The sequence below is a fragment of the Oncorhynchus tshawytscha genome, linkage group LG10 (assembly GCF_018296145.1).
Source record: "Oncorhynchus tshawytscha isolate Ot180627B linkage group LG10, Otsh_v2.0, whole genome shotgun sequence".
NCBI classification, from domain to species: domain Eukaryota; kingdom Metazoa; phylum Chordata; class Actinopteri; order Salmoniformes; family Salmonidae; genus Oncorhynchus; species Oncorhynchus tshawytscha.
In genome coordinates, this window is record NC_056438.1 from 10,973,052 (window position 1) to 10,996,741 (window position 23,690).

A 23,690-nucleotide genomic window follows, 5' to 3' on the forward strand; every position below is an offset into this window, starting at 1 on the left:
AAGAACACATAGCAACCCTCATTACGCACACCTGGAAACCCTCATTACGCACACCTGGCAACCCTCATTAAGAACACATAGCAACCCTCATTACGCACACCTGGCAACCCTCATTACCCACACCTGGCAAACCTCATTAAGAACACATAGAAACCCTAATTAAGAACACATAGCAACCCTCATTACGCACACCTGTGCCCAATCAGGCATTCGTAGTATATCTGAAGAATACGTGGATAGAATAGCATATGTACAGCAATAGTTGAATTGGATGGACTTGACTAGGATACAGTACACACCATATTGACTAGGATACAGTACATACTGTATTGACTAGGATACAGTACATACTGTATTGACTAGGATACAGTACATACTGTATTGACTAGGATACAGTACACGCTGTATTGACTAGGATACAGTACATACTGTATTGACTAGAATACAGTACACACCATATTGACTAGGATACAGTACATACTGTATTGACTAGGATACAGTACATACTGTATTGACTAGGATACAGAACATACTGTATTGACTAGGATACAGTACATACTGACGTCCTTGATTATCTTTTGCCATACTAGGCGGTGATATAGCCCGACAGGATGCTCTCAATGGTGCTTCTGTAAAAGTTTGTGGCCCGTCAGGAAATCCAGGACCCAGTTACACAGGGCGGAGTTCAGACCCAGGGCGTGAGCATAATGATGAGCTTGGATGCTACTATGGTGTTGAATACTGAGCTGTAGTCAATAAGCTGTATTCAAACTACACTATGAAACAAAGATAAATGACATAAATAATTAAACTAAAATGCTTTGGAGGACCTTAAATGAAATTTTGGGCAAAAAGGAAAACTCCGCTCCATCATTCATTGAATCAGATGGCTCATTCATCACACAGCCCACTGATATTGTCAACTACTTTAATGCTTTTTTCATTGGCAAGATAAGCAAACTTAGGTATGACATGCCAGCAACAAACGCTGATACTACACATCACAAGTATAACTGACCAAATAATGAAAGAGAAGCATTGTAATTTTGAATTCCGTAAAGTAAGTGTGGAAGAGGTGAAAAAATGATTGTTGTCTATCAACAATGACAAGCCACCGGGGTCTGACAACTTGGATGGAAAATGACTGAGCATAATAGCGGATGATATTGCCACTCATATTTGCCATATCTTCAATTTAAGCCTACTAGAACGTGAGTGCCCTCAGGCTTGGAGGGAAGCAAAAGTTATTCCCTTACCTAAACCTTCTTTACTGGCTCAAATAGCTGACCAATCAGCCTGTTACCAACCCTTTGTAAACTTTTGGAAAAAATAGTGTTTGACCAGATATGTCACGCCCTGACCGTAGATATCTTTTTATTCTCTAGGTTTGGTTGGTCAGGGTGTGACTCGGGTGGGAAACTCTATGTTCTGTGTTTCTATGTTTTGGCCGAGTATGGTTCTCAATCAGGGACAGCTGTCTATCGTTGTCTCTGAGTGGGAATCATACTTAGGCAGCCTTTTTTCCTTTGTGTATTTGTGGGTAGTTGTCTTTGTTAGTGGCCTGTATAGCCCTAGTAAGATTCACATTCATTTTTGTTGTTTCTTGTTTTGTTGGCGTCATTTATAATAAAGAAACATTTACGCTCACCACGCTGCACCTTGGTCCGGTCAGTTTCAAGACGACGTTCGTGACAAGATAAAATGCTATTTCACAGTAAATAAATTGACAGACTTTCAGCACACTTATAAGGACATTCAGCAAGCACAGCAGTTACAAAAATGACTGATGATTGGCTAAGAGAAATTGTTGATAAAAAATATTGTGTGGGCTGTTGTTAGACTTCAGTGCGGCTTTTGACATTATCGATCATAGTCTGCTGCTGGAAAAACGTATGTGTTATGGCTTTACACCCCCTGCTATAATGTGGATAAAGAGTTACCTGTCTAACAGAACACACAGGGTGTTCTTTAATGGAAGCCTCTCCCCAAAAAATACAGGTAGAATCAGGAATTCCTCAGGCTCTTTACGTTTTTCAATCTTTACTAATGTCATGCCATTGGCTTTTTGAGTCCTACAGGCCCTAGTTTTGTCACACCTGGACTACTGTCCAGTCATGTGGTCAGATGCCACGAAGAGGGACTTAGGAAACTTACAATTGGCTCAGAACAGGGCAGCATGGCTGGCCCTTGGATGGACACTGAGCTAACATGAATAATATGCATGTCAATCTCAAAGTGGAGGAGAGATTGACTTCATTTGTGAGAGGTATTGATATGTTGTATGCACCGAGCTGTCTGAACTACTGGCACACAGCTTGGACACCCATGCATACCCCACAAGACATGCCACCAGAGGTCTCATCCCAATCCCCAAGTCCAGAACAGACTATGGGAGTCGCACAGTACTACATAGAGCCTTGACTACATTGAACTCTATTCCACATCAAGTAACTCATGCAAGAAGTAAAATTCGATTTAAAAAAACAGATAAAAAAAACTGTGAAGCAATACCAACATAGGCACAGACACATGCCTACAAACACACAATAACGTACAAATTAATTTTGTGTTGTAGATATGCGGTAGTAGAGTAGGGGCCTGAGAGCACACACATAATATGTTGTGAAATCTGTATATGAATATATTGTAATGTTTGAAAAAATGTATAACTGCTTTAAGTTTGCTGGATGATCCATAATAAATACAAACAGCATTATTACATAGATATTCCTCTTGTCCAGATGGGAGAGAGCAGTGTGCAGTGCGATGGAGATTGCATCGTCTGTGGATCTATTGTGGCGGTATACAAATTGAAGTGGGTCTAGGGTGTCGGCTAAGGTGGATGTTATATGATCCTTAAGTAGCCTCTCAAAGCACTTCATGATGACAGAAGTCAGTCCTACTGGGCGATGGTCATTTAGTTCAGTTACCGTCGCTTTCTTGGGTACAGGAACAGTGATGGGCATTGATTCCGATTGGTCAGACCAGCGCTGACTAGACCTTAGCACAGGTACTTCCTGTTTTGAATTTCTGCCTATAGGAAGGGAGGAGCAGATGGAGTCCTGATCTGTTTGCCGAAGGGGGCGCAGGGGAGGGCCTTGTAACCATCCCGGAAGGGCGGGTAACAATGGTCGAGAGTTTTGAAATGCGAGTACTACAGGTAATGTGTTGATAGAACTTTGGTAGAGTCTTCCTCAGATCTGCAGGTACAATAAATGCAGCCTCAGGGTATGCGGTTTCTAGTTTGCACAATGTCCAGTATAGTTCCTTGAGATACATCGTGGTATCGTCTTGAGCGGGAATATGCACGGCTGTGACAATAACCAAAGCGAATTCTCTAGGGAGGTAATGTGGTGAGCATTTGATTGTGAGGTATTCTACATCAGTTGAACAAAAGGACTTGAGTTCCTGTACATTACCACAATCACGCCATAATTAGTTAACAATGAAATATACACCTCCGCCTTTCTCCTTCCCAGAAAGTTCTTTATTCCTGTCTGCACAATGTACTGAGAACCCAGCTGGCCGAATGGACGGGGACAGTATATCCGGAGAGAACCATGATTCCGTGAAACAGAGTATGTTACAGTCCCTGATGTCTCTCTGGAAGGAGATCCTCGCCCTGAGCTCATCTACTTTATCGTCCAGGGACTGAACATTAGTGAGTAATACACTAGGGGTGGATGGCGGAGAAGAGGTATTCAGAGTGGACTTTTAGTCTGACTCCTGAGTACACTCTGAATACCTCTTCTCCGCCGATGGCCTCTTGGAGCAGCCTCTGGAATAAATTCAATCCCCTTGGGGGGTACGAACAAAGGATCCAATTCAGGAAAGTCTTATTTCTAATCGAAATGCTGGTGAGTTTCCGCCACTCTGATATCCAACCGTTCTTAGTTGCTTTAAGTTGCTTAGGAGCTAGAAACTGAGCTGCCATGTCTATCGGCACAATCTGTAGAGTGAAGGCCTGGCTGGGGAATGGGACTGGGCCTAGGACATGGGTATTTGCCCAGTGCTGGGAAATGGGGCTAGGACAAGAACTGGGTTAGAGAAAGAGAAAGAAAGAGGGGTAAGAGCTGCGGTAGGAGCTAGTGGCAAAGGCAAGGGACTGTAGCTAGGGCAAGGTGTAGATCTGAGGGCTTAGGGAGCAGACTGAAGGGTTGTAGCAGGTTTGGAGACAAGTCATGAAACTCTGACCTAGATGGATACACCACAGACTGTAAAGCACCATGATACCTCTCAGGATGAGCAGGATGTAGTTACAAGCAAAGCATTACAGGATCGTACAGTCTATTTGTTTGCCTCTCTCAGAAGTCCAATGAGAAGGAAGGTAGAAAGGCAGGAAAGCAGGTAGCCCAGTTAAGATGTGAGAGCTCAGGAAATCTCCTGCCTCTCCTCATCACATCCAGCCCAGCCCAGTCCCCTCACACACACTACACACTACCCAGTCTCCTCACTACACACTACACACTACCCAGTCTCCTCACTACACACTACAGTCTCCTCACTACACACTACACACTACCCAGTCTCCTCACTACACATACAGTCTCCTCACTACACACTACACACTACCCAGTCTCCTCACTACACACTACAGTCTCCTCACTACACACTACACACTACCCAGTCTCCTCACTACACACTACACACTACCCAGTCTCCTCACTACAGTCTCCTCACTACACACTACACACTACAGTCTCCTCACTACACACTACACACTACCCAGTCTCCTCACTACAGTCTCCTCACTACACACTACACACTACCCAGTCTCCTCACTACACACTACAGTCTCCTCACTGTATGGAAGAAGTTTGGAATCACCAAGAATCTTCCTAGAGCTGGCTGCTCAGCCAAACTGAGAAATCTGGGGAGAAGGGCCTTGATCAGAGAGGTGACCAAGAACCCAATGGTCACTCTGACAGAGCTCCAGAGCTTCTCTCTGGATGACTGTGTGATCTTGCTATACATAGCAATGTGAGTAAGACCTTTAAACAGGTTAACATTCACCAGGACAGAATAGTATGCACTGACCAGCTGGAAAGTGTCTTCACTGACATTTCCAACCTATCCCTGACCCGGTCTGTAATACCAACTTGTTTCAAGCAGACCACGACCGTCCCTGTGTCCGAGAACGCCAAGGTAACCTGCCTAAATGACTATCGCCCCATAGCACTCACATCTATAGCCATGAAATGCTTTGAAAGGCTAGCTCACATCAACACCATCATCCCAGTGTGGAGTGCCATGCAATCTCTATGGCACTCCACACTGCTCTTTCCCACCTGGACAAAAGGAACACCTATGTAAGAATGCTGTTCATTGACTACAGTTCAGGATTCAACACCAATGTCTACTCCAAGCTCATCACCAAGCTCAGGAACCTGGGACTGAACACCTCCCTCTGCAACTGGATCCTAGACAACAACACATCCGCCACGCTGACCATCAACACGAGGGCCCCTCAGGGGTGATTGCTTAGTCCCCTCCTGTACTCCCTGTTCACCCATGACTGCGTGGCCGAGCACAACTCCAACACCATCATTAAGTTTGCTGACGACACGACGGTGGTAGGACGGATCACAGACAACCATGAGGTATGGAGTAAAAAGTACTTTATTCTCTTTAGGAATGTGTGAAGTAGAAGTGAAGTAGAAGTAAAAATTGTCAAAAATATAAATAGTAAAGTACAGATACCTCCAAAAAGCTACTTAAGTAGTACTTTAAAGTATTTTTTACTTAAGTACATTACATCACCGCACACTGTCACGTTCTGACCATCGTTCGTATGTGTTTTCCTTGTTTTAGTGTTGGTCAGGACGTGAGCTGGGTGGGCATTCTATGTTGTGTGTCTGGTTTGTCTATTTCTATGTTTGGCCTGATATGGTTCTCAATCAGAGGCAGGTGTTAGTCATTGTCTCTGATTGGGAACCATATTTAGGTAGCCTGTTTTGTGTTGGGTTTTGTGGGTGATGGTTCCTTTCTCTGTGTTTGCACTAGATAGGGCTGTTTAGGTTTTCGCACGTTTATTGTTTTTGTTAGTTTATTCATGTTTAGTGTCTTTATAAATTAAACATGAATAACCACCACGCTGCATTTTGGTCCGCCTCTCTTTCACCAGAATAAAACCGTTACAGAATCACCCACCACAACAGGACCAAGCGGCGTGGTAACGGGCAACAGCAGCGAAAAGAGGAATGGACATGGGAGGACGGTTTGGACGGCAAGAATATGGACTATACTACTTGGGAGGAAATAGACAGGTGGGCGGTTGACCCAGGGAGAGTGCCGGGGATTAGATGGAGCAGTGCACGGAAGGTTACAGGAGAATGAGGTTGGCGAAGCAAGCACGGCGGCGCGGACGGAAGCCCGAGAGTCAGCCCCAAAAAATTATGGGGGGGGGGCACAGGGGGAGTGTGGCAGAGTCAGGAGTCAGACCTGAGCCAACTCCCCCCGTTTATCGTGAGGAGCCAAGGAGGAGCTCAGAACCAGAGCTGGTGTTGGAGGTGAGCGAAGCAGAGACTGTGAAGGAGTTAATGGGGAGATTGGAGGAGAGAGATATGAGGGAGTTGCTGGTTTGGTGCATGAGACACGGAATTCGCCCGACGGAGCGTGTCCGGGATTTGATGACACCTGGGTCAGCTCTCCATACTCGTCCTGAGGTGCGTGCTAGTTGTCTGGTGAAGACTGTGCCAGCCTCACGCACCAGGCCTCCTGTGCATCTCCCTAGCCTTGCACGTCCTGTGTCATCTCAGCCCTACAGTGCTCCTAGCAGTGCTAACCGTGGCGAGCGTGGTGCTGGTCAGGCACCGTGTTATGCGGTGGTTCGCACGGTGTCCCCAGTACGCGTGCTTAGCCCGGTGCGCTACATCCCAGCTTCCCACATCTGCCGGGCTAGGGTGAAGATCCAGCCAGGGCGGTTAGTGCCAGCCCTGCTCTCAAGATCTCCAGTACGCCTTCACGGTCCGGTCCATCCAGTGCCACCTCCACACACCAGCCCTCCTGTGGCAGCTCCCCGCACCAGGCTTCCTGTGTGTGTCCTCGGCCCAGTACCACCAGTGCCAGCACCACGCATCAGGCCTACAGTGCATCCTGCCTGTCCAGCGCTGCCGGAGCCTTCCTCCTCTCCAGCGCAGCCGGAGTCTCCCGCCTGTTCGGCGCTGCCAGAGCTCCCGCCCCTCAGTCCAGAGGCGCAAGAGCCCCTCATTCCAGAGGCGCCAGAGCTCCTTAGTCCAGCGCTGCCAGAGCCTTCCTCTCCAGCGTTGCCGGAGCTACCCGTCTCTCCAGCGTTGTCGGAGCTTCCCGTCTGCCCAGCGCCGCCAGTGCCGCCAGTCTGCCCAGCTCCGCCAGTGCCGCTAGTCTGCCCAGTGCCACTAGTGCCGCCAGTCTGCCCAGCGCCGCAAGTGCCGCCAGTCTGCTCAGCGCCGCCAGAGCCGCCAGTCTGCCAGGATCAGTTAGATCCGCCAGTCAGCCAGGATCCACCAGTCAGCCAGGATCCGCCAGTCAGCCAGGATCCGCCAGAACTTCCAGGATCCGCCAGTCTGCCAGGATCCGCCAGAACTGCCAGTCGGCCAGGATCCGCCAGTCAGCCAGGATCCGCCAGTCAGCCAGGATCCGCCAGAACTGCCAGTCGGCCAGGATCTGCCAGTCGGCCAGGATCCGCCAGTCGGCCAGGATCCGCCAGTCGGCCAGGATCCGCCAGTCGGCCAGGATCCGCCAGTCGGCCAGGATCCGCCAGTCGGCCAGGATCCGCCAGTCAGCCAGGATCCGCCAGATCCGCCAGTCAGCCAGGATCCGCCAGTCAGCCAGGATCTGCCAGTCAGCCAGGATCTGCTGGAACCACCAGCCAGCCAGGATCTGGTAGATCCATCAACCTGCCTGAGCTTCCTCTCACTCCTGAGCTTCCTCTCACTCCCGAGCTTCCCCTCACTCCCGAGCTTCCCCTCACTCCCGAGCTTCCCCCTCACTCCCGAGCTTCCCCTCACTCCCGAGCTTCCCCTCAGTCCCGAGCTTCCCCTCAGTCCCGAGCTTCCCCTCAGTCCCGAGCTTCCCCTCAGTCCCGAGCTTCCTCTCAGTCCCGAGCTACCCCTCAGTCCTGAGCTACCTCAGTCCGGAGCTGCCCCTCAGTCCAGTGGGGCCCGTTGTTAGGTTTCCTAGGCCAAGGTTAGTGGCGAGGGTCGCCACTCAAGGGACGCTAAGGAGGTGGACTAAGACAATTATGGGGTGGGGTCCACGTCCAGCGCCAGAGCCGCCACCACGGACAGATGCCCACCCAGACCCTCCCCTATAGGTTTAGGTTGTGCGTTCGGAGTCCGCACCTTGGGGGGGGTTCTGTCACGTTCTGACCATCGTTCGTATGTGTTTTCCTTGTTTTAGTGTTGGTCAGGACGTGAGCTGGGTGGGCATTCAATTCAATCAGAGGCAGGTGTTAGTCATTGTCTCTGATTGGGAACCATATTTAGGTAGCCTGTTTTGTGTTGGGTTTTGTGGGTGATGGTTCCTGTCTCTGTGTTTGCACTAGATAGGGCTGTTTAGGTTTTCGCACGTTTATTGTTTTTGTTAGTTTATTCATGTTTAGTGTCTTTATAAATTAAACATGAATAACCACCACGCTGCATTTTGGTCCGCCTCTCTTTCACCAGAAGAAAACCGTTACACACACACTTTCACGTTCACCACTTATTCTCCTGCTACTGCTCAGATTATTATCTATCCTGGTGCCAGTCACTTTACCACTACCTGGACATACTGTAACTACCACAACTACCTCTTACCCTACCTGGACATACTGTAATGACCACAACTACCTCGTACCCTACCTGGACATACTGTAACTACCACAACTACCTCGGACCCTACCTGGACATACTGTAACTACCACAACTACCTCGGACCCTACCTGGACATACTGTAACTACCACAACTAACTTCTACCCTTCCTGCACATACTGTAACTACCACAACTACCTCTTACCCTACCTGGACATACTGTAATGACCACAACTACCTCGTACCCTACCTGGACATACTGTAACTACCACAACTACCTCGGACCCTACCTGGACATACTGTAACTACCACAACTAACTTCTACCCTACCTGCACATACTGTAACTACCACAACTACCTCGCACCCTACCTGCACATACTGTAACTACCACAACTACCTCGTACCCTACCTGCACATACTGTAACTACCACAACTACCTCTTACCCTACCTGCACATACTGTAACTACCACAACTACCTCTTACCCTACCTGGACATACTGTAACTACCACAACTAACTTCTACCCTACCTGCACATACTGTAACTACCACAACTACCTCGCACCCTACCTGCACATACTGTAACTACCACAACTACCTCTTACCCTACCTGCACATACTGTAACTACCACAACTACCTCGTACCCTACCTGCACATACTGTAACTACCACAACTACCTCGTACCCCTACCCCTGCAAAACCTGGATATAACCATGTTATTTTTTTACTATTCATTATTCAATGTGTATTTATCCCTCATGTCACTATTTAAATGTTTTATATATACATCTTTAACTCTGTATTGTTGGAAAAGGACACATAAGTAAGCATTTCATTGTTAGCCTACATCTGTTATTTACAAAGCATGTGACAAATACAATATGATTGGATTCAGACTGCCTACTACTACTCTTCTCTGTCTCTCTCTTCTCTCTCTCTCACTTCTCTCTCTCTCTCTCTGTCTCTCTCTCTCTCTCTCTGTCTCTCTCTCCCTCTGTCTCTCTTCATCTTTCTCTCTCTGTCTCTCTCTCTCTCTCTCATCCCACTCCCTCTGTCTCTCTCTCCCTCTGTCTCTCTTCATCTTTCTCTCTCTCTGTCTGTCTCATCCCACTCCCTCCCTCTCTGTCTCTCTCTCATCCCTCTCTCTCTGTGTATACAGTTCTACAAAGGCCTAACATCATAAAACATTCAGTTCATCCATTTAAAATGAGAAATTTCCTCCAATCAATAATGACACGACTGTTTGATCACTGTCTTCAACTGTTACAAGTTTAATACTGTAACCAAAGACATCTTTTCAACCTCTTGTACTTACTGAACTATCCACTAATCCAGATCTTTAAGCTCCAAGTCAAGTTTAAGTGCCGTCTCGGCAGCCTACAAAACGACTGAGATAATATCAAGCAGTTTGAATGTCCTTTCCCTCAAGCAAAGTATATTGTAACTAACCTGTAATAACAAAATAACAATATGGCATTAATTTACACACATAATATACAAGATCTTGAAAAAGGTTATTCAAAGTTTTTTCAAGAGAAGCAACCAACCAAACTCTAAGACAAATATTTCAATACACTGGTAACACAATAACAACATCGGAAAGAAAAGTACAACGTACGGCACAGAAAACATCATATAGTACAACAGAAAGTTTGACACTATTGTGAAAACTTGACTTCGACAGCGCGAGATAACAACAGCAGTAGTGACCGGTAAATGGTTGTTGACTCATTGTCTATGGGCCTGACACTAGCAAGAATAATCTGTTACACTAGACTAAACCAATGATGTACAGTATATTGAAGCCACCATGCAGCCATCTTGGTACTCCTCCTCCATTGTCAAAAAAAAAAAAAAAAAAAAGTTAAATGAATGTCTACTTCCTTTTTGCCACATGTGTTCTATTACAAACACCTTAATGCATACTGTTTAATTATATTATGTGAGATAAACAACAAAACAATTCAATAATATAAAAAAACATATTCCTTAAAGAATATTTTTTCAGAGTGTTTTAATGTTACTGTCCCCACTACAAAAATACATACAGAAATACATATTTTAATGAAATATTGTAGAATTCTGTTTTCACTGCCGGTAGCTTAGTGGTTAAGAGCATTGGGCCAGTAACCAAAAGGTTGCTGGTTCAAATCCCAGAGTTGACTTGATGAGAAAAATCTGTCAATGTGCCCTTGAGCAAGGCACTTAACTGTAATTGGTCCTGTAAGTTGCTCTGGATGAGAGCATCTGCTAAATGACTACACTGTAATGCATGGAGGACTGCTCCAACTGGGGAGAGCCAATATGGCCAACCAGTGTCTTCAAAGCCTCCCAATGGTCAATACTAGCATCAGCAATCCAGGGTTTATATATATCATTGGACTGAACCCTAGAACCAAGTCGCCAACTGGGCACACACTGGTTCAATTAATGTTGTTTCCACAAATTACATTGAACCAACATGGAATAGAAGTTGTATTGATGTCTGTGCTCAGTGGATGGTGAAACACTGATAGTCACTGCTTGTCTAAGTCCCAAATGGAATCCTATTCCCTATATAGTGTTCTACTTTTGACAAGAGCCCTATGCTTCCTGGTTAAAAGTAGTGTACTATATAGTGAATAGGGTTCCATTTGGTACACATCCCTAGTTCCTGAGTGGCTCCCTGAGAGGCGCAGTGGTCTAAGGCACTGCATCTCACCGTTAGAGGCGTCACACCAGACACGGGTACGATTCCAGGCTGTATCACAACCAGCCGTTACATTACTAGTCTGTTCTAGGCTAAAACGATGGCCAGTTGTTTCGCATAGGCAAACTGTCAATTCCACATACTACAAAAATATCCTAGAGCTATCTATCTATATAGGCAGCCACGATCAATACATCAATTTAGATAGGAAGATAACCCGAACAGAGCTTTCGTGTCGATTTACATTAAAACATCAATCAGTGTAAATAGGCGAAACAGAACATGTCAATCCATCGATAATCGGTTTCGGATTATGCTTGTTTGAGTTCATTGCATGATGAATCTGTAACCAAATGTATACATTTTCTCGCGGGAAGTGCTACTGCTCCATGGCAAAGCGAATGATACATCCACGCTTACTAATGCATGACGACCATAATAACAACGTGCTATTCCCCTGTTGTTGCTGCTGCTAACGTTAAACTCACTATTTGCCCCCGTCCGTTACAAATGACAAGCAAAGCGGGATTTAACTCACCAATGTAGCTTCTCTTTCTTATTTTTGTAGATTTTTCTGTCCTGTCTGGATTTCATATCCACGGGTCCATAACAGCGGAGGAACAGCCGCCCAGATTCGGCTGATGGGAGAAACAGGGACGGAGGGATGGATGGAGAGGAAATGAGGAGGAAGGAGCCTTTGATGTAAGGATATCTGGGTCCCCAACTCTTGCCCAGTCGGTGTGTTGTTACGTTACCAAGGCAGCGTCGACCCTTCAGCCCTGTAGTGCGAGCTGCAGCAGATTCCAGACATGTTAGTGCGCATGCGCTTCACCGAAAAACGGCGAGACGTTATAATACGTTATAATAACCTCGATCGAAATAAGCAAGATGTTTCACGCGCTCCCTGCCTCTCTCGCTGTTTTGTTTTCCTGTACAGTGATGAGGAATAGGCTTAATATGTGTGTTCTTCCGTAGGTTTATTTAGGAGGAAGCATGTAGAGCAAGCCGCATGCACACGCTTCACTGTGTAGGGCTGAAGACAGCAGCCTATCTATACGACTCTATAAGCTTCAGCATCGGCTTGGTGCTATAGGTCGTTGTTCCTTTCTTTACTTATTCACATAGGCGTACTACCGCCACATATTTGTAACATACCGGTAGGCTGGACTGTAAAGGATTGGAATTGGAACGATGCTGCTCTCTCCTGGCTCTGACAACGAAGTGCTGGTGACATTTAGGATACATGGCACGAGACGTCTGCTCAGTTCCGAGGCTATTGTCACGCTGATACTGAATCAAAGCACTAATAACTTATTCTGTAGGAAAACAGACTCACTGTTGTTGTGTGACGCATTGTAGTTAACTTGCACAAACACTTGTTTTCTTCCAGACCTACCGCGTGCCTGTCCGTCTCTGTCCATGGTGCTTAAATCACTCATTGGGACAATACATACTGAGAACAGGCAATCACAAAGGAGGCGTCAAGGTGCTCAAAATAAAAATAAATCATAACAAAAAATGAATAACATACCAACTGCCTCTGTAGCCAAAGTGTCAAAGTGTTTACACCTATTTATTTTCTACAACCACATTGTAAGCACGCTGATGCTAGTGACTCCTAATATACATGATTTAAATAGTTAGATATGCTGTTGAAACAAAATATTTCTTACTTGATTTGAGTTTGTTCATATGCTGACATCTGCCTGTTGTTAAGAAGCAGTACAATTCTTTATCCTTAACAGTGAAAGACTTAACAGTGAATGACTTAACAGTGAAATACTTAACAGTGAAATACTTAACAGTGAAAGACTTAACAGTGAGACTTAACAGTGAAATACTTAACAGTGAAAGACTTAACAGTGAGACTTAACAGTGAAAGACTTAAAGACTTAACAGTGAAATACTTAACAGTGAAAGACTTAAAGACTTAACAGTGAAATACTTAAGAGTGAAATACTTAACAGTGAAAGACTTAACAGTGAAATACTTAACAGTGAAAGACTTAACAGTGAGACTTAACAGTGAAATACTTAACAGTGAAAGACTTAAAGACTTAACAGTGAAATACTTAAGAGTGAAATACTTAACAGTGAAAGACTTAACAGTGAAATACTTAACAGTGAAAGACTTAACAGTGAGACTTAACAGTGAAAGACTTAAAGACTTAACAGTGAAATACTTAACAGTGAAAGACTTAAAGACTTAACAGTGAAATACTTAAGAGTGAAATACTTAACAGTGAAAGACTTAACAGTGAGACTTAACAGTGAAATACTCAACAGTGAAAGACTTAACAGTGAGACTTAACAGTGAAAGACTTAACAGTGAAAGACTTAAAGACTTAACAGTGAAAGACTTAACAGTGAAAGACTTAAAGACTTAACAGTGAAATACTTAACAGTGAGACTTAACAGTGAGACTTAACAGTGAAATACTTAAAGACTTAACAGTGAGACTTAACAGTGAGACTTAACAGTGAAAGACTTAACAGTGAAATACTTAACAGTGAAAGACTTAAAGACTTAACAGTGAAATACTTAACAGTGAGACTTAACAGTGAGACTTAACAGTGAAATACTTAACAGTGAAATACTTAACAGTGAGACTTAACAATGCAATACTTAACAGTGAAAGACTTAACAGTGAAATACTTAACAGTGAGACTTAACAGTGAAATACTTAACAGTGAAAGACTTAAAGACTTAACAGTGAAAGACTTAACAGTGAGACTTAACAGTGAAAGACTTAAAGACTTAACAGTGAAATACTTAACAGTGAGACTTAACAGTGAAATACTTAACAGTGAAAGACTTAACAGTGAATGACTTAACAGTGAAATACTTAACAGTGAGACTTAACAGTGAGACTTAACAGTGAGACTTAACAGTGAGACTTAACAGTGAATGACTTAACAGTGAAAGACTTAACAGTGAAATACTTAACAGTGAATGACTTAACAGTGAGACTTAACAGTGAATGACTTAACAGTGAAAGACTTAACAGTGAAATACTTAACAGTGAATGACTTAACAGTGAATGACAGATGCAACTCAGATGTAGTCACCTACCAGTATTCATGTCTCCCAGCACAGCGCCCGCATCCAGAGAAAGAGGAGGTGCAATTGGGGCGGGGTGTGGGAATTCTGTTGAATTCAGAGATTCAACAGATTGTGAAATTAGCTAGTTTGATGCCCAATTTGTTACATTTAAAATTAAATCAAATAATTAAAAGATAATCAAAATAACATTTAAAGGTAAATCATACAATTACTTCCATCCACCGGGCTGCGACGGCACTTTTTCATAGGAGGGCAAGTATTAAGTATTTCACTGTTAAGTCATTCACTGTTAAGTCTTTCACTGTTAAGTCATTCACTGTTAAGTCTTTCACTGTTAAGTCTTTAAGTCATTCATTGTTAAGTCTCACTGTTAAGTCATTCACTGTTAAGTCTTTCACTGTTAAGTCATTCACTGTTAAGTCATTCACTGTTAAGTCTTTCACTGTTAAGTCTTTAAGTCATTCATTGTTAAGTCATTCACTGTTAAGTATTTCACTGTTAAGTCTTTAAGTCTTTCACTGTTAAGTCTTTCACTGTTAAGTCTTTAAGTCTTTCACTGTTAAGTCTTTAAGTCTTTCACTGTTAAGTTAAGTCTTTAAGTCTTTCACTGTTAAGTCATTCACTGTTAAGTCTTTCACTGTTAAGTCATTCACTGTTAAGTCTTTCACTGTTAAGTCTTTAAGTCATTCATTGTTAAGTCTCACTGTTAAGTATTTCACTGTTAAGTCTTTAAGTCTTTCACTGTTAAGTCTTTCACTGTTAAGGATAAAGAATTGTACTGCTTCTTAACAACAGGCAGATGTCAGCATATGAACAAACTCAAATCAAGTAAGAAATAGTTTGTTTCAACAGCATATCTAACTATTTAAATCATGTATATTAGGAGTCACTAGCATCAGCGTGCTTAAAAAAGTAGGTGCTTGGGCCCTGGTTGAGCCCTATCGGTGCACGTTCCTGTCTATAACCATCATTTAACATATTTTTGAAGCCACAAACAGTTGTTTATGCTCAGATCTCCTGAGCATTTTTGCGTCGCTGTCCAATGGTTCGGGAATCATTCAAGCGCAGAATACATAGGCTTACATTCCACACATAGCCGGGAATCAATCAAACAATACTTTAAACGGGAGGCTTTCACTCAATAACTAGACAAACAACTTTATAATAGCATACATATGGCCTATAACTATGCTGTAATTTAACCCTATTCTCAACCGTCTGGTAGAGCAGCCGGTTAGACAATGGATTTAGAAGTGGATATGAAAAAAATATTCAGTTCAACTTCCCCAGCCCTCCTGCATGAATTCACATAATTTGATCCTTTTGGGTTGCTGTAGTTCAGTGTTGTGGCACTCTAACTTTGCCCACTCAGACGGCTGTAAGAAAACTAGTCACAGATTGTTTTGTTAAAAAGGCTAAAAAGCAATATGTTTTTAAATAATGTGCTCAACCAGGCAGTTGATATGTCAGTAAAAAGTATGGTGCACTAAAAATAGAGTACATTTATTATTTTAGAAAAATACTTATTTTGGTGAAAAATATGATTGAATTGTTGACAACACACCATATTAGGCAACATTAATTGGTTAAACTACATTTCATGACCCATTGGGGTCAATTAATCAATATTCAGACTTATGGTGGTCTATAAAATATTACCCATAATTTGTCATGATAATACCCGCAATTTGTCATATATTATCTAAAAGTGTATTCTGACCATGTGGGAAACATGGTGGAAGAACCTGGATCACTTAAAATGTAAGATAACCATTTTCAGGGACATTGCACTATACACCACCTGAAAACCCATTAATTTCAATGTAATTGAATATTCATATTTGGACATACAAAATTACCATATATTAAAATTTGACAAACTAACAGCAGTCCTCAGAGTATCTCCCTCCCTCCCTCCCTCCCTCCCTCCCTCCCTCCCTCCCTCCCTCCCTCCCTCCCTCCCTCCCTCCCTCCCTCCCTCCCTCCCTCCCCCCTCCCTCCCTCCCTCCCTCCATCCATCCATCCATCCATCAAGCTGAAGGGAGACTTTGTGCACATTAGAATGATATTTTAATAATAAATAAATAGCAGCATCACACAGAAATGAAATAAAAAACATTGTCGTGTGGATGACTAAAGTAGTAAAAACATGAGAGGTGTCATTGACGGATATTCACAAGTAAATGGTATAAAAAAAATGGCGATTGATTTGATTGTAACGTAAGGGGTTGACACATAAAAGATCTCTAACTCTGGCCCGGGGCATTATGCTGGTTTCATAACAAGGGGTAAACTCTGAAAACACTACTTGTAAACTGGGAGCAACCAGCAGTGTGCGTGCACATGCTTTGCGCTAGTTATCAGCCAATCGGCTGATGGCAAACAAGTTGTATCAACCGTAGACTAAAAGTACAGCCATCATGCTCGTCAACAAATTACAATGTTCAACAAACATATCAAGAGATTTTTTTTAATTAGTTAAATTAAATGATGCTTTGTTATTGCATTTAGCTGCTGAAAATGCTGTTATTTAGGTCATTTCCTTAGTAGGTGACGTCAGAGGTCAGCATGTGGGAGAAGTCATAGCTCAGGGATGATGGATGAGTTTCCCACTTGTAATAACAGTTGGATGGCCGTTCAAGTGGATTTAAAAAAATATTTCCCACTAGTAATTACCAGTTAGAGGGCCGTTCAAACTAGATTTTTCCCAGTCGTATGCACTTAGTTACGAATTTGAGAGATTTCATGAGCGCAGCGTTAGTTTGGCAACGCTGAGAAGAGGAAGCTCTAATGCCCTGGACCAGAGCTCTATCCTACACACACGGTTACGGATCACATACACAGCTTAAAATACATTGTTTAAGCAAACTGGTTTCGCAAACTGATTTCGGATCAAACCAAAACCCGATTCTTTCAGGGGGGTTTTCTCTCGGCGTCCCCTTCTCTCTGCACTCCTCTTCATTAGTTTTAGTTTCGTTTTTTTTGTTCAACTTCTTGTCAAATGTGGCAAAGGGCCTGTAGTCCTATTGACCTCTGTCTTTTGTCTGGAAAAAGCTCCAACGTTCCTAGTGATCGGTTAGGCCTACTGTTCCATCTTCCTTACTTAGGAGCTAGACAGTGTGCATCTTAAATGGCACCCTATTCCCTACATGGGGCACTACTTTTATCAGAGCCCTATGGTCCCTGGTGAAAAGTAGTGCACTATATAGGGAATTAGGGTGCCATCTGAGACGTAACCAAAGTGTGTTAAAATAAAAAATTTGACCTGTGTGTGACCTGTGTAGAGGGGTCAGAGGTTGTCATAGGTAGTACATTCAGCCAGGTGCTCTGGTGTTTTGGTTGTGGTTGTGGCAGCGTTGAGTATGAGTTGTAGGGATAACTTTCAGGGTCTATGTGGGTTATATAGGCCCATAGGGTTACTCATATAATGTAGATTGGGTTATGGTGAGGTTTGCTCTATGATAGGGTTATAGCCTATGCTTATAGTTGAGTTGTGATCACAGCTACAGATGTAGGATCTTAATTTGAGCCAGTTTGACAGAGTAGGAAAATAATACTGCAGCAATAGCAAATGTGAATTATTATATGGATTATAATTAATGGACATTTTTTTTGTAAGAGTCAATCATTTTTTTGTTAGGGCAAATCAAATCTGGACATTTTAAAGTGGACATTACAAACTTTAGAAGCATTTTTTAAACCTTGAGCAGGAAAATGATCAGCAACAAAAGAGTGCTCAAATTAAGATCCTGCATCTGTATGGTTGTGCAAATGGCAGTGTTGGGGTTATGTTCTGGTCAAGGCCTGGAGTTAGGCTGGCGGTGAGGGACCAAAACAATCCCTCTGAGACCTGTATTCAGAAAGCCTCTCAGAGTATGAGTGCTGATCATCCTTAACTGGACTGGGTTTGATCTGTCTTCTCAATGACTGCCTGCCGTGGCCATCAGTATGAGGTAATACATTATGATGTGTGAGAGAGATCCATTGTACTGAGACCAGTGTTTCCAACCCCTTCATCCACCCTCATGTAAGCATTCAAATAAGTCAATCCTAACCTCAGATCTGGGATCAGGTTACCCAACTCCCAATAATTTGACCCTGTATCAGTGGTCAGGGCCATTGACTTCTACCTACACAGTCTATTCATTTTAATGAGGTGGGTTCTTGGTGCTACCCCCCGTCTCACCACAAGGTGGCACTGTGACGGTCATTGGGGCTATAGTTTCCTTTCTCCAGTCATCATTACCAGTCTCCCTAGTAACCATTATAGACTTGTTTTATACACACTGGAAAAAGCTCCATTCAGACCTGTTGTATTGTTATTTCGTGTCCATGGTGCTGAATTGTTACTAAGATCCATTACACAATAAGTTAGACTGCATTTGACTATGGCAGCGTCCGACATGGAACCCTATTCCCTATGTAGTGGATCAAACGTAGTGCACTGTGTAGGGATTAGGGTGCCATTCGGGACATTCACTATGAAGTCTCGAGTTTCTCTCTGTTCAGCCTTGAACCATGTCTTTATCTCCTCCTCCTCCTTTATCTCCATCTCCTTCTCCTCCTTCATCTCCTTCTCTTCCTCCTTCATCTCCTTCTCTTCTTCCTCCTCCTCATTCATCTCCTCCTCCTCTTTCTCCTTCTCCTCCTCTTTCTCCTTCTCCTCCTCTTTCTCCTTCTCCTCCTTCTTCTTCTCCTTCTCCTTATTCTCCTCCTTCTCCTCCTCCTCCTTCTCTTCCTTCTTCTCTTCCTCCTCCTTCTTCTCCTTCTCCTTCTGTGGGGTTCTAAATTGTACAAGTCCATGACACCCAGGTCAAGGGTTAAGAATCAAGGTAAGTCCTTCCATGATACATTCTTCCAGAAGTGTCAACACCACCCACTGTGGCTGTGTCTCAAATTTGACCCTATTCCCCATGTAATGCACTAGTGTTGACCATAGCCCTACAGAGAGCTGCCTGAATAGGGAGTTTTGTTCAGGGTAGTGCCCTACACAGTGAATAGGGTGTTATTTGACACATGCCCACTACAGTCCTTTCCTCCCTCATATTACTTCAAGTCCGCCCGTTCATCATCAGCCAATGAGCCGCAGAGCTGGCGTAATCCAATTATCCAATCAACCAATCAGACGCTGCTGGTGCGCTCCAAGTGAGCGTGGCAGAAGCTGTCGACAGATAGCTTCAGCTCCGACATTCTGGGTTCCAATTCCGACATCATCCCGGGGCATTCCATATCCATCCTCATCCCGTCATCTGTAGGATCGTCAGGCTCCACCCCTCTGATCATCCCGTTACCGTCGGCCCCGCCCCCTCCACCACCATTCCGACAGTTGCTATTCCGGTCCACACTTCCCTTCATCCCATTCCCTCCATGATGTCCAAATATGGGCGTGACCGCATGAGACGGACACTGGATGGTGGGAACAGCTAGCGATTTACTACTAACCCCTGTCATCGGCCCTGTGTTATACTGACAACGTATATAACTGGAAAAGGCCCTTCTGTATGTCTTGTTAAACAACGTATAGACCAATGGGTTGACTCCAGAGGAGATGTATCCCACCCACACAAAGACGTTGAGGAGCTCAGCCAATAAAGGCTCGTTGCAGGAACCCTGACAGAGGACGTAAGTGACATTGGTGATGAAGAAGGGGCACCACATGATCAGAAACAGGAAGAACACGATCCCCAGCACCTACAACACAGAACAGAGAACATGGACCACACTAGAACAGAGTAGATTGGAGAACAGAGACCACACTAGAACAGAGTAGATTGGAGAACAGAGACCACACTAGAACAGAGTAGATTGGAGAACAGAGTAGATTGGAGAACAGAGACCACACTAGAACAGAGTAGATTGGAGAACAGAGACCACACTAGAACAGAGTAGATTGGAGAACAGAGTAGATTGGAGAACAGAGACCACACTAGAACAGAGGAGATTGGAGAACAGAGACCACACTAGAACAGAGGAGATTGGAGAACAGAGACCACACTAGAACAGAGGAGATTGGAGAACAGAGACCACACTAGAACAGAGGAGATTGGAGAACAGAGACCACACTAGAACAGAGGAGATTGGAGAACAAGATCCTCAGAACCTAGAACAGAGTAGATCAGAGTGGTGTATGAGAGGCGATGGAATGCAATAGGACAGAATGGAAAGGAAAGAAACGGAAGAGAAGAGACATTAAGAGGAGAAACTGCTAGATGTCTACAGCTGATCCTCACCTTGGAGGCCCGCCTCTCATTCTTGATCGCCTGCATCATCCCCCGCCTCCCGTGACTGTCCCGTGCATCACGCCCTGCCGGAGAGCTCAGCTGGGACGCCACCCCCGAACTCGGAATCATACTGATGCTCTCCGAGGGGGAACTGCTTAAGAGGCCGGTCTGCCGGTCAGGCTCCGCCCCTTTCAGGCAGCTCAGACTTCCTTGTCTGCTAGGAGGAGGAGCCTCAATGTTTATGGGTAGGCCTAGGAAATTTGGAGGTGGGGACTGGTGGTTTGAGGGAGTGGCCTGAGGCTGCAGTGGCTGCTGAGAGGAAGTTTTCCTCTCGTAGAGGAAGACGGTCTCCTGGCGTTGGAGGACCTGGGAGGGAAGACACGATGTGATGTCATGATGGACCACTGACAGACATACCATTATTAGTCAAATAATAATAATTCTCTGCAACAACTAAAGATGGACCAGCCTGTCTGCCCTATGACCAGTTGTTTCTGACAAATACATGGACCAGTACATCGCTAGTTAATCAAAACATAGACTCTACTGCGGTTGTCACCAACAAAGTGGGTCTGTGTTATATTTCCTGTCTGACAGACCTGTATAGTAAGGCACTACAAAACTAACATGATGACCAATGGGATTCAATCAGAGGCTGGAGGAATACATTGGTTAGCCAATCAAATGACAGAACATCAAATAACTAGCCAATCAAAACACTCTCTGACCTGTATGGTGAGGCAGTAGGACACAACCATGATGACCAATGGGATGAAGAAAGCCACGAAGGAGCCAACCAGCATGAAGCGCTCCTCGTTCAGAACACAGCTGCCGTTGACAAACACTTTGTCTTTGTTGTGAAGGCCGATCACCGGGATAGGCATGGACACACCTATAGGAGAGATGGATGAAAATAGAGAGAAAGTGATTAGAGAGGCATGAACACCTTGTCCTTGTTGTGAAGGTCAGTCACCGGGATAGGCATGGACACACCTAGAACAGAGGGAGAGGAAGAGAGAGAGAAAGGAAGAGAAGGAGAGAGAGAAAGAGAGGGGGATGAGAAGATAAGTAATCATTAGAGAAGGAGGTGGGATTAGAGAGGGAGGGAAGGAGAGATGAAGACCTTGTTGTGAAGGCCAATGACCGGCATGGGGATGGACACTCATAGGAGAAGAGAGAGACAGAGAGAGAGATGACAGAAGGAGAGAGAGACAGATGGAGATGAGAGAGGGATGAGAGAAGGAGAGAGAGAGAAGGAGAGAGAGAAAGAGGGGGAGAGAGACAGAGAGAAGAAGAGAGAGACAGAGAGAGATGAGAGAGGGACGAGAGAAGGAGAGAGAGAGAGAAAGAGACAGAGAGAGACAGAGAGAGCGAGAGAGACAGAGAGGAGAGAGAGAGAGAGAGAGACAGAGAAAGCGAGAGAGACAGAGAGGAGAGAGAGAGAGAGAGAGAGAGAGAGATAAGAGAGAGAGAGAGAGAGAGAGAGAGAGAGAGAGAGACAGAGAGAGAGAGAGAGAGAGAGAGAGAGAGAGAGAGAGAGAGAGAGAGAGAGAGAGAGAGAGAGAGAGAGAGAGAGAGAGAAGGAGAGAGAGACAGAGAGAGAGAGAGAGAGAGAGATAAGGAGAGAGAGAGAGAGAAGGAGAGAGAGAGAGAGTGGAGAGAGAGAGACAGAGAGAAGGAGAGAGAGAGAGATGGATGAGTTATTGTTGTTATGGAGGACTTTTGGAGTGAGATAAAAGGGCTGCAATGAGAGAGGATGGTAAGAAGCTGGGGAAGAGAGGGGGAAGAAGCTGGGGGAAGAGAGGGGGAAGAAGCTGGGGGAAGAGAGGATGGTAAGGAGTTGGGGGAAGAGAGGGGGAAAGAGGATGGTAAGGAGGGGGAAGAAGGATGGAGGGGGAAGAGAGGATGGTAAGAAGCTGGGGGAAGAGAGGACGGTAAGGAGTTGGGGGAAGAGAGGATGGTAAGGAGTTGGGGGAAGAGAGGGGGGAAGAGAGGATGGTAAGGAGTTGGGGGAAGAGAGTGGGGGAAGAGAGGATGGTAAGAAGCTGGGGGAAGAGAGGGGGAAGAGAGGATGGTAAGGAGCTGGGGGAAGAGAGGATGGTAAGGAGTTGGGGGAAGAGAGGATGGTAAGAAGCTGGGGGAAGAGAGGATGGTAAGGAGGTGGGGGATAGAGAGGATGGTAAGGAGCTGGGGGATAGAGAGGATGGTAAGGAGCTGGGGGAAGAGAGGATGGTAAGGAGCTGGGGATAGAGAGGATGGTAAGAAGCTGGGGGAAGAGAGGATGGTAAGGAGCTGGGGGAAGAGAGGGGGAAGAAGCTGGGGGAAGAGAGGATGGTAAAGGAGCTGGGGGAAGAGAGGATGGTAAGGAGTTGGGGGAAGAGAGGATGGTAAAGAGTTGGGGGAAGAGAGGATGGTAAAGAAGCTGGGGGAAGAGAGGATGGTAAGGAGTTGGGGGAAGAGAGGATGGTAAAGAAGCTGGGGAAGAGAGGATGGTAAGGAGCTGGGGGAAGAGAGGATGGTAAGGAGCTGGGGGAAGAGAGGGGGAAGAAGCTGGGGGAAGAGAGGATGGTAAGGAGCTGGGGGAAGAGAGAGATTAACATTTTGTCCTTGTTGTGGAGGCTAAGGATACCACAGAACAAAAGAGAGGGATGAGAGAAGGAGAGAACAAAAGGAGGGAAGGAGGGAGAGGGGAGAGAGACAGATGTACACTGTGGAGGCTAATGACTGGGAAATGCGTGGACACAATGTGGAGAGAGCATGAGACAGAAAGAGAAGGAGAGAAAAAGAGAATGATGGGAGGGAGGAGAGTGATGAAGTGTTTGTCCTTGTTGTGCAGCCCAAAAAGCCATCAATAAATCTAGAGAAAAGGACAAGAGAAGAATATAGAGAGGGGAGTAGAGAAAAGAGGGAGAGAAGGGGGAGGGGAAAACCGAAAGAAAAGAGAG

General features: G+C 44.9%; 2 protein-coding genes across 3 annotated transcripts in view; both read right to left on the reverse strand.

The window, feature by feature from the left end:
- LOC121847411 (wiskott-Aldrich syndrome protein family member 3-like) overlaps positions 1–12,287 on the reverse strand; it is a 72,126-nt gene extending 59,839 nt beyond the window's left edge. For both annotated transcript variants that reach the window (XM_042328113.1, XM_042328112.1), the window contains exon 1: positions 12,001–12,287. The gene's annotated coding sequence lies outside the window, so the exon portion shown is untranslated. The remainder of the gene's footprint in view (positions 1–12,000) is intronic.
- A 6,949-nt stretch (positions 12,288–19,236) lies between these two features.
- LOC112237076 (5-hydroxytryptamine receptor 2C) overlaps positions 19,237–23,690 on the reverse strand; it is a 36,287-nt gene continuing 31,833 nt past the window's right edge. The window contains exons 4-6 of the mRNA XM_024405697.2: positions 21,474–21,637; positions 20,755–21,111; positions 19,237–20,215 (exon numbers count right to left, since the gene is read on the reverse strand). Of these exons, the coding sequence (XP_024261465.2) occupies positions 19,646–20,215; positions 20,755–21,111; positions 21,474–21,637 (1,091 nt within the window). The 3' untranslated portion in view covers positions 19,237–19,645. The remainder of the gene's footprint in view (positions 20,216–20,754; positions 21,112–21,473; positions 21,638–23,690) is intronic.